This window comes from Hemiscyllium ocellatum, unplaced genomic scaffold (genome assembly GCF_020745735.1).
Source record: "Hemiscyllium ocellatum isolate sHemOce1 unplaced genomic scaffold, sHemOce1.pat.X.cur. scaffold_2365_pat_ctg1, whole genome shotgun sequence".
Taxonomy (NCBI): domain Eukaryota; kingdom Metazoa; phylum Chordata; class Chondrichthyes; order Orectolobiformes; family Hemiscylliidae; genus Hemiscyllium; species Hemiscyllium ocellatum.
The window spans coordinates 60,115-70,685 of NW_026868064.1; the positions used below are offsets into that span (position 1 = coordinate 60,115).

The following is a 10,571-nucleotide window of genomic DNA, read 5'->3' on the forward strand; positions in this document are numbered from 1 at the left end:
CTCTCTGCACCTTCAATTTTGGTGTCATCTGCAAACTTACTAACTGTACCTCTTATGCTCACATCCAAATCATTTATGTAAATGTACAAACGTAAAGGACCCAGCAGCGATCCTTGTGGCACTCCACTGGTCACAGGCCTCCAGTCTGAAAAACAACCCTCCACCACCACCCTCTGTCTTCTACCTTTGAGCCAGTTCTGTATCCAAATGGCTAGTTCTCCCTGTGTTCCATGAGATCTAACCTTGTTAACCAGTCTCCCGTGGGGAACTTTAAAGCCTTACTGAAGTCCCTATAGATCACATCTACCGCTCTGCCCTCACAAATCCTCTTTGTTACTTCCTCAAAAAACCCAATCACGTTTCTGAGACATGATTTCCCATGCACAAAGCCATGTTGACTATCCCTATTCAGTCCTTGCCTTTCCACATACATGTACATCCTGTCCCTCAGGATTCCCTCCAACAACTTGCTCACCACTGAGGTCAGGCTCACTGGTCTATAGTTCCCTGGCTTGTCCTTCCCGCCCTTCTTAAACAGTGGCACTACGTTTGCCAACCTCCAGTCTTCCGGCACCTCACCTGTGACTATCGATGATACAAATATCTCAGTAAGAGGCCCAGCAGTCACTTCCCTAGCTTCCCACAGAGTTCTCGGGTACACCTGATCAGGTCCTGGGGATTTATCCACCTTTACCTGTGTCAAGCCATCCAGCACTTCCTCCTCTGTAATGTGGACATTCTGCATGATGTCACTATCTATTTCCCTACAGTCGATATCTTCCAGATCCTTTTCCACAGTAAATACTGATGCAAAATATTCATTTAGTATCTCCCCCATTTTCTGCGGCTCCACACAAAGGCCACCTTGCTGATCTTTGAGGGGCCCTATTCTCTCCCTCATTTCCCTTTTGTCCTTAATGTATTTGTAAAAACCCTTTGAATTCTCCTTAATTCTATTTGCCAAAGCTATCTCATGTCCCCTTATGCCCTCCTGACTTCCCACTTAAGTATACTCCTACTTCCTTTATACTCTTCTCAAGATTCACTCGATCTATTCTCTCTATACCTTACATATGCTTCCTTTTTCTCAAACAAACCCTCAATTTCTTTAATCATCCAGCATTCCCTACACCTACCAGCCTTTCCTTTCACCCTGACAGGAATATAATTTCTCTGGATTCTCGTTATCTCATTTCTGAAGGCTTCCCATTTTCCAGCCATCCCTTTACCTGCGAACATCTGCCCCCAATCAGCTTTCGAAAGTTCTGGCCTTAGACCGTCAAAATTGGCCTTTCTCCAATTTAGAACTTCAACTTTTAGATCTGATCTATCCTTTTCCATCACTATTTTAAATCTACTAGAATTATGGTCGCTGGCCCCAAAGTGCTCCCCCACTGACACCTCAGTCACCTGCCCTGCCTTATTTCCAAGAGTAGGTCAAGTTTTGCACCTTCTCTACTTGGTACATCCACAGACTGAATCAGAAAATTATCTTGTACGCACTAAACAAATTCCTCTCCATCTAAACCTTTAACGCAATGACAGTCCCAGTCTATGTTTGGAAAGTTAAAATCCGCTATCATAGGTTCAGAAAATATCTCCATGTTGATACTGGGTTTGTTATTGTCACATGCACCGAGATACAGTGAAAAGTATTGTTCTGTATGATATCCAGACAAATCACACCTTACAGAAGTACATCAGGGTAATGGAACAGAATGTAGAATATAGTGTTCCAGCCACAGGGAAGGTGCAGCGAAAGGTCAACTCGAAGATATGAACGGTCGGGTCATTAGTCTGATAACAGCGGGGAAGAAGCTGTTCTTGAATCTGTTGGTACGTGTTTTCAAACCTTTGTATCTTCTGCCTGATGGAAGAGGGTGGGAGAGAGTATTCCCGGGCTGGGAAGGCTCTTTAATGATGTTAGTTCCTTTCCCGAGGCAGTGGGAAGTGTAGATGGAGATAACGGTTGAAGGCTGGTTTGTGTGATGGACTGGGCTGTGTTCACATCCCTCTGTACTTCCTTGTGCTCCATACCAAGCTGTGATGCATCCGGATAGGATACTTTCTGTGGGACACCGATAGAAATTGTTGCACATGGGGTGAAGCTAAACAAATGATGTGGTGAAGTTCTAACTCCAGCCTGTTTACCGTAGACAATGGGACTGAGACTGTCACACACATTCAACAACGCTGTGAGGGTCCCTTCGGAAATATTTCGTTGAGCACTGGAAGGGTGTATATCTCCCGGAGCAGCCGTCTCTGTGGCTCAGACCGATGTAATAACCAGACAGTAGCAGGTGAGGATCACAGTGAGGTCTGTCACGATGCAGACCCACATGAAAACCCCGGGGGTGGGGTGGGAGGTGATGAATGTCTGGGTTGGGGAGTTGTGTTGGGGGGAGGGGATGTGACTGTTTGAGGGGAGGATGGTTTTGCCCTTGAATCAAAAAGAAGGCATCTTCTCTTCTTCCCTTTGTGATTTCAGAGCCTGTCAACACCACCCTGAACGGACTGCAATGTTTCGGATGCTACAGTCCATCCATGGCCTCCTGCCTGGCCAATCTACAGAAGGTGGAGTGTGTGGGTCTGGAGAATCGCTGTGTGAATGGAACAGGCGAACAGATATTGTGTACGTAGATACACTCCATCCTCCACTGCTCTCTCCCCAACCTCGGTCACTGAGCTTCAGGGTCAACGTCCAACTCACTCCCAGCTTTGGGAAGTTGAAGGGAGCCATTGTTCAGGAGAATGGAATGATGGGATAGCACAGCACAGGATGAGGCCATTCAGCCCATTCTTGTCCACCAGGGTGCAGAACAGACTGGGTTCCCTCCTTGACCCAGTTGTCACTCCCCAGTCTGTATGCAGAGGGAGAGGTGGGTCACTGGCTGGTGCTGAATGGGAACATCGTACAGCCCCAATCTCACCTGGGTCTGGGCCTACACTCTCTGTGAGCCTCAGCACTTGGCTCAGGATCATCCCCTGACAGGGTGCCACTGACAGGGAATGTGCCTGAGTCTGGGCCCCTTCCCCAATCCAGCTCTCACCCCCTGAGCACCCCCCGGGAGGGTAGGGATCTGGGGGTGGGAGTTTTCGGGCCCCTGGTCTGGCTCTCAGCCTCACAGCCCACAACCAGACATTGCTCAGAATGTAACGTCCTACAGGTATCCCCTGCTTTTGGAAAGTTCACTTTCCCCCACCTCCCTTTTCAGAAAGACCTACATTAGGACCTGTTTTCACTCACCGAAAGAAATCCAAAGAGGATTTTCACTTTTACCAGAAAAGGAACTGATTTTTCACTTTGTGCCATTTCGGCTTCTGAAAGGTTTCATCGGAACACTCTACTTTCGGATCGCGGGGAAAGCTGTACCTCTCCCCGGGAACCCACCAACCCCAGCCAGCTCAGCAATCCTCCAATCACAGCCTCCCTCTCTCACTGATCCTCCAATCACAGCCTCTGTCTCTCACCGATCCTCCAATCACAGCCTCCTGCTCTCACTGATCCTCCAATCAGGACAGTGATCCAGTTTCCTGTCAGGGATCCACTCTGTTGCGATGTGATCTGTTCTCTGTTCTGCCCCACAGTGTCAGATATTGGTGATGATGTTGTATTTAAAGGATGTACTTCGGCGAATGAGTGCGGAGCGTGGATGGATTTGGAACCGTTTGGTTTGTTGCTAAGCGACCTGTCCTGCTGTGAAGGCTCTTTGTGTAATGGAGACACAGGGATCACCACCACAGTGGATCCAGGTAAAGGGGACACAGGCTCGGTGGGAGAGCCCCAGTGACCGTCCCCACTTCAGATCTTCAGATCCCCAGTCCCCAGGCAATAATGGCGTCTAGATCCTGTACCAGATCCCCTCGGATCGCGCTGCTTCAGTCGGATCCCCTCACTTTCAGCCCCATCGACCGATCCCTCTGATCCATTCCCCCTCAGTCCCTGTTCCCCTTAAATGCATTGAGCTAGCCACCCCACCTGCCTGTGGTGATGAGTTCAACTCTCCACAGAGGGACATTCCTTCCCTGTTCCTCACTGGATGCAGGAGAGACTGTCATGTGACCCGATCCCCCACACTCCTTGAGGATATTTTATTAAGGTCTGTAACCTTCCTCATTCACCTGACCATTTGGGGACGGGGGAGGTGGGAGTGTGCTGGTTGCTGCTGGGGAAGGTGTGAAGGGCTGGCTACATTTTGGAAAAGTAACTTTCCTGGTCCTCATTGTGAGTGCTGTTTACAAAGCTGCTGCTTCAAGCCAGTGGGAAGAGATGGGGGTTTTGTGTGTGTTTACATGCATTGCATCTGTGTTTGTTTGTCGTGTGTGTGTGTGTGTCTGTGTGTTCGTTGTGTGTGTGTCTGTGTGTGTGTTTCAGTGTGTGTTTCTCTGTGTCTGTGTGTGTTTCATTGTGTGTGTGTGTGTGTGTGTCGTCTGTGTTTCATTGTGTGTGTGTTGTGTGTGTGTGTGTGTGTTGTGGGGGAGGGGGTGTGTGGTCAGTCCAGGTTGAAACCAGCTCAGTCCCAGCAGACACACCCAGAGCAGGAGCTGATTGGTCTTTGTTGGTGAGCAGTTCCCCAGAACCGAGACCTTCTGTCCCGAGCAATTCCTTCCTGAGGTCAGGAATATTCCTTGCTCAGAAACCTGGTCTGTGCTTCCACCCACCTCAGGCTAAACGGCCGGTTCATTTGGGAACTTTACGTTCTCCCATTATATCTTTAACCGTTGTGGTGACTCCGGGAATAGGAGTCACAATAATCGGGAATAATCCCAGGAAGGAATCCGGGAGGAATTTCTCTCCTTAGGGAGTGAGACCCATTCTGCTGGACAGCATTGCAGATGGTCAGATCCCTCAATGTTGATTTGTCAATGAAAAATTCAACTTCTGCATCAGAATGAAGCTGCCGATGAATTAAGTTCCAAAGTGCCCACATGGTGGACTGGTCATGATGTTCCTCACCCCACAGTTTCTAACTCCATCCCATTTCGAAAATACAGCAGAGGGGTGGGGCTCCCTGATTGACAGCCGTCCCCCTTACAGACACTCCTCCTTACAAAGGTGATCCCATCCTGGGCTGTCATTATAACCATCCAACGCTCTCATGGTTCCTGTATTTACAAACGGCTGCTTTATTTTGCTGGGGATGAGATTCCGACTTGAGATTCCAGGCCAACTTGCAAATAGAGGCCATTCATAATCCCCGGGGCACTGCCTGGAAACTGGTTCCCCTTTCTCCATCCGAAGGGATTGATCTCTCCAATCCCCCAGCCCGTCTCCCCTCCCCCTCACTTATTGAATCTCACTCATCCCAGAATAGCCCATTCCCTCAATCCTTCAGTCTCTGACTCTGCCTGACGAGAGCGGTCTCCACAACTTGTAGCTCCCACTAACCCAGTGTGACCTGGGGAGAGATCATTCACAGCCTGGAGTGTAGAGGCAGGTGCAGTGGAAATCTCAACACCAACCGCCCCCCCACCCCCTTATCCCCAAATCCCTCCCCCTTCCTCCCAAACCTCTCAGGAAGCATCATCTTCTGGATCCTGCCCAGTCCCATCCTTCATGGAGAACATCTGGTGATGAAGATTTCCAATTGGTGTTTTGGAATGAACTGAGATCAGTGAGCAGGCCATTGGCCATCTCTGTCAGGGATCTCAGTGCTGAGGGATTTGGATCATCGAGAGTCACAGGTGAGGTGCCAGAAGACTGGAGGTTGGTAACGTGGTGCCACTGTTTAAGAAGGGTGGTAAGGACAAGCCAGGGAACAATAGACCAGTGAGCCTGACCTCGGTGCTGGGCAGTTTGTTGGAGGGAATCCTGAGGGACAGGATGTCCATGTACGTGGAAAGGCAAGGACTGATTCGGGATTGTCAACATGGCTTTGTGCATGGGAAATCATGTCTCACAAACTCGATTGTGTTTTTTGAAGAAGTAACTGATCGATATGGACTTCAGTAAGGCGTTCGACAAGGTTCCCCACGGGAGATGGTTAACAAGGTTAGAGCTCATGGAACACAGGGAGAACTAACCATTTGGATACAGAACTGGCTCAAAGGTAGAAGACAGAGGGTGGTGGTGGAGGGTTGTTTTTCAGACTGGAGGCGTGTGACCAGTGGAGTGCCACAAGGATCGGTGCCGGGTCCTCTACGTTTTGTCATTTACAGAAATGATTTTAATGTGAGCATAAGAGGTACAGTTAGTAAGTTTGCAGATGTCCCCAAAATTGGAGGTGTAGTGGACAGCGAAGAGGGTTACCTCAGATTACAACAGGATCTTGACCAGATGGGCCAATGGGCTGAGAAGTGGCAGATGGATTTTAATTCAGATAAATGTCAGGTGCTGCATTTTGGGAAAGCAAATCTTAAGACTTATTCACTTAATGGTAAGGTCTTAGGAGTGTTGCTGAACAAAGAGATCTTGGAGTGCAGGTTCACAGCTCCTTGGAAGTGGAGTCGCAGGTAGACAGGATAGTGAAGAAGGCATTTGGTATACTTTCCTTTATTGGTCAGAGTATTGAGTACAGGAGTTTGGGGGTCATGTTGCGGCTGTACAGGACATTGGTTAGGCCACAGTTGGAATATTGCGTGCAGTTCTGGTCTCCTTCCTATCGGAAAGATGTTGTGAAACTTGAAATGGTTCAGAAAAGATTGACAAGGATGTTGCCAGGGTTGGAGGGTTTGAGCTACAGGGAGAGGCTGAACAGGCTGGGGCTGTTTTCCCTGGAGCTTCAGAGGCTGAGGGGTGACCTTATAGAGGTTTATAAAATCATGAGGGGCTTGGATAGAATAAATAGACAAAGTCTTTTCCCTGGGGTGGGGGAGTCCAGAACTAGAGGGCATAGGTTTAGGGTGAGAGGGGAAATATATAAAAGGGACCTAAGGGACAACGTTTTGAGGCAGAGGGTGGTACGTGTGTGGAATGAGCTGCCAGAGGAAGTGGTGGAGGGATCTGGATGGGTATATGAATAGGGAGGGTTTGGAGGGATATGGCTGGGTGCCGGCAGGTGGGACTAGATTGCGTTGGGATATCTGGTCGGCATGGACAGGTTGGACCGAAGGGTCTGTTTCCGTGCTGTGTATATCTATGGTGTACCTCCGAATTATTTCCCAGCATTCTCTCCACTCTGTGTGTCTGTCTGAACTGGTTTTAGGTTTGATCCCAGCAGCAACCAGCACATCGATCCTAGCAGGAACCAGTACATCGATCCCAGCAGGAACCAGCACATCGACCCCAGCAGGAACCAGCACATCGATCCCAGCAGTAACCAGTACATCGACCCCAGCAGGAACAGCACATCGTCCCAGCAGAACCAGTACATCGATCCAGCAGGAACCAGCACATCGATCCCAGCAGGAACCAGCACATCGATCCCAGCAGTAACCAGTACATCGATCCTAGCAGGAACCAGTACATCGATCCCAGCAGGAACCAGCACATCGACCACAGCAGGAACCAGCACATCGATCCCAGCAGGAACCAGCACATCAACCCCAGCGAACGGTAACTTCAAACATGCAGCTTGGTGATTCCAGTCAAACGGGGCCCCTACCTTATCACTCAGTGACTCGAGGGGTCCTGCCCCCTTCCTCCCACCCACTCCGTTCCTCTCCCCATCACCCCCTCCTGTCCGTCCCCCAGGAACATTTCCCTTTCACTGGGGAATGAAAGCAGCAGCTGGGGTCAAGCACTCAGCGGGTCAGACTCCAGTCCCTGCCCCTGGTGGGGGGGGTGTTGGGGGAGGGGACAATGCCAACATTCCCCATTGGTGTACAGCGTTGGGTGAGACTCTGGGATGGGACCGGATTTTCTACTGTCACCTCCCTCCCCGAAACCCCCCGTCTCAAACCACCCCCTCCCACAGATACTGTCCCCACACCACTCCACACACTCAGGCCCGGAAAGGGCCGTGGGATCTTTCTGTGCACTGCAAGACCCCCTCCCCCTCACCTCCCCTCACCCCCTTCACTGTCCTGTCACTGACTGAGCCTGTGGGTAGGACCCCCTCCCCATCACTGTCCTGTCACTGACCAAGCCTGTGTGGGTAGGACCCCCTCCCCTCCCCCCATCACTGTCCTGTCACTGACCGAGCCTGTGTGGGTAGGACCCCCTCCCCTCCCCCCCATCACCGTCCTGTCACTGACCGAGCCTGTGTGGGTAGGACACCCTCCCCTCCCCCCATCACCGTCCTGTCACTGACTGGGCCTGTGTGGGTAGGACCCCCTCCCCTCCCCATCACCGTCCTGTCACTGACCGGGCCTGTGTGGGGTAGGACACACACAAACCACCTTCTGGGTCAAACATCGCCCCCTACCCTCCTTTTTTAAATCTCTCTCCTCTCACATTCAAAATGCTCCCCCACCCCCGAGTCTCAAAACCCCCCGTCCTGGGGAAAGACCCCGCCCACTAATCCTATCCATCCCCGTCAGTATTTTATACACACTCGCTCCAGTGAAGAAAGTCCCAGATTACCCAGCCTTCCTCTCGAACACAAACCTTCCACACCCGGAACATCCCGGGAATCTCGTCAGGACCCTCTCCAGTTTAATAATATCCTTCCGATAACAGGGAGACCAGAACGGGACACAGTATTCCAGACAAGGAATCACCAATGTCCTTTAATATCCTACCCAGTCTAATCCCACTCTCCCTCACTCCCCACACCCTTTAATATCCCACCCAGTCTAATCCCACTCTCCCCCTCACTCCCCACACCTTTAATATCCCACCCAGTCTAATCCCACTCTCCCCCTCACTCCCCACACCCTTTAATATCCCACCCAGTCTAATCCCACTCTCCCCCTCACTCCCCAACCCTTTAATATCCTACCCAGTCTAATCCCACTCTCCCTCACTCCCCACACCCTTTAATATCCCACCCAGTCTAATCCCACTCTCCCCCTCACTCCCCACACCCTTTAATATCCCACCCAGTCTAATCCCACTCTCCTCTCACTCCCCACACCTTTAATATCCCACCCAGTCTAATCCCACTCTCCCCCTCACTCCCCACACCCATTAATATCCCCCCCAGTCTCATCCCACTCTCCCCCTCAGACCCCTCACCCCTTAATATCCCCCAGCACCTTCCTTCCCTAATCCTTGATGCAGTCACTGACCTGTTTTGGATTATTTCCCCCACAGCTCCATTGAGTGGAGAAGTGTCCATTATCATCGCCTGGTGGTGGTCCTGGTGGTCCTCATCGCCTTGCTCCCAGTGCTGATACTGAGACACAGAGTCAGCAGGCATCGCTATGATAGATTGCCATCCCATCATCCGCTGTTGCCGTGGGGACATGTGTTTCCTCCTTCTCCCGTGAGCAGTGGACCGAAACCGAGCTGTGATGTCAGCACAGGACGTGTGGAAGGATGCATGATGGGAAATGATGCTAACTTGACGTCAACACTTAACCAACTGAGTGTGAAAGGGACAGGCCTCTGTGGACCCTGCAAGTACCTGACAAGCTGGGGGTCAGTCGGCCGGCTCAGGGGGAGCCAAAGGGGATAAAATAAGGAATCATGGACCCAGATGTTCTCCACTGCCCTTGGAATGTCTTGGAAGGTTCTGATCCACAGGGTCTGGGCAAGAGAAGGGAACGGGACAACTCCAGAGCCCCCCTCCCAGTGAAGAGCCCCAGAGTTTGGAATTGGCAGGAGAGGACGAGGTGCAGTCCAGTTCAGGCCACAGCGATGGGGTTAGAGTTCACGCGATGATGGTCACAGAGTAACAGCAACCCAGAGTTGGCCGCTGGATGGGAAGCTGTTCCGAATTACCGAGATACGTGCACGTTGTCAATGATTTAAATGCAAATACAGATGAAGATTTCCGGGACTCCAGTTTGAGGGTGTCTCTCTGTCACGCCATGCCCACCAGGGTGATGGGGTAAATAAGGGGTTTATACACACAGAGAACAATGGGGGGGCAGTGTGGGTATTGGCAACACCCAGACTGCTGTCCACTTTAACAATCATCGTCAACGTCCCCTTCCTCCCCTCAACTTTATTGAAAGCAACGTTCAACAGGGATCAATGTGGGGGACGCACTGGGGTGGGGGGGATACAAGGCAAGGGAGTAGATGGTGGGCAGTAGGACCCTGGGAGTGCCCGAGGGTCAGAGAGGGAGCTCGGTGGGTGTGTTCCCCGCTCCCGTAAGGTAGTGGGGCAGGTGGGCGAAGTGGTTAAGGAGGGACACGGGACCCTTACCTTAATTAGCCTGGGAGGGGGGGTCACCTGGGCTGGAGAGTGAGAGATTGGACCGACTGGGGTCACTTTCCTCAGAGCTGGGGGGGAGGGGGGCGGGGGTGGAAGTCATGACTGAGATGGATATAATGATGAGGAACATCGACAAGAGAGACAGGGAGAAACATTCCCCTTGATGGAGTGACCAGGGCAGGGGGCATTGATGGAAGGAAGTGTGGATCAGATATGGGGGGGGTCATTGGGATCCCTTCTGGGGGGAAGGTGGGACCTGTACAAGGAAGATGGGTTGTACCTGAACTGGGGGGGCCCTCAATATCCTGGGTGGGAGGTTTGGGAGAGCTCTTCGTGGGAGGGTTTAAACCAGTTTGGGCCGGGGGTG

At 51.3% G+C, this 10,571-nt stretch overlaps 1 protein-coding gene and 1 long non-coding RNA gene across 2 annotated transcripts; both read left to right on the forward strand.

Annotated features, from left to right (window-relative positions):
- Positions 1 to 2,166: 2,166 nt before the first annotated feature.
- On the forward strand, positions 2,167 to 3,740 carry LOC132811740 (uncharacterized). The gene is made up of 3 exons (XR_009643373.1): positions 2,167 to 2,300; positions 2,489 to 2,632; positions 3,589 to 3,740. It is a non-coding gene; the product is annotated as an uncharacterized LOC132811740 (long non-coding RNA).
- Positions 3,741 to 3,835: 95 nt separating this feature from the next.
- Positions 3,836 to 9,619, forward strand: LOC132811739 (uncharacterized). Its single transcript, XM_060822842.1, has 4 exons — positions 3,836 to 3,882; positions 7,146 to 7,307; positions 7,349 to 7,495; positions 9,137 to 9,619. The coding sequence occupies exons 1-4, from the start codon at positions 3,836 to 3,838 to the stop codon at positions 9,498 to 9,500; spliced, it is 720 nt and encodes a 239-aa protein (XP_060678825.1). The 3' UTR covers positions 9,501 to 9,619.
- The last annotated feature ends 952 nt before the right edge of the window (positions 9,620 to 10,571 follow it).

What these genes read in the sequence shown, in the direction of transcription:
- LOC132811739 (XM_060822842.1), top strand. Translation starts at nt 3,836, where the DNA reads ATGGCGTCTAGATCCTGTACCAGATCCCCTCGGATCGCGCTGCTTCA. An exon ending in ACATCGTCCCAGCAGAACCA is followed by an intron (nt 7,308 to 7,348) that starts GTACATCGATCC and finishes CGATCCCAGCAG; the next exon opens with GAACCAGCACATCGATCCCA. An exon ending in CACATCAACCCCAGCGAACG is followed by an intron (nt 7,496 to 9,136) that starts GTAACTTCAAAC and finishes TTTCCCCCACAG; the next exon opens with CTCCATTGAGTGGAGAAGTG.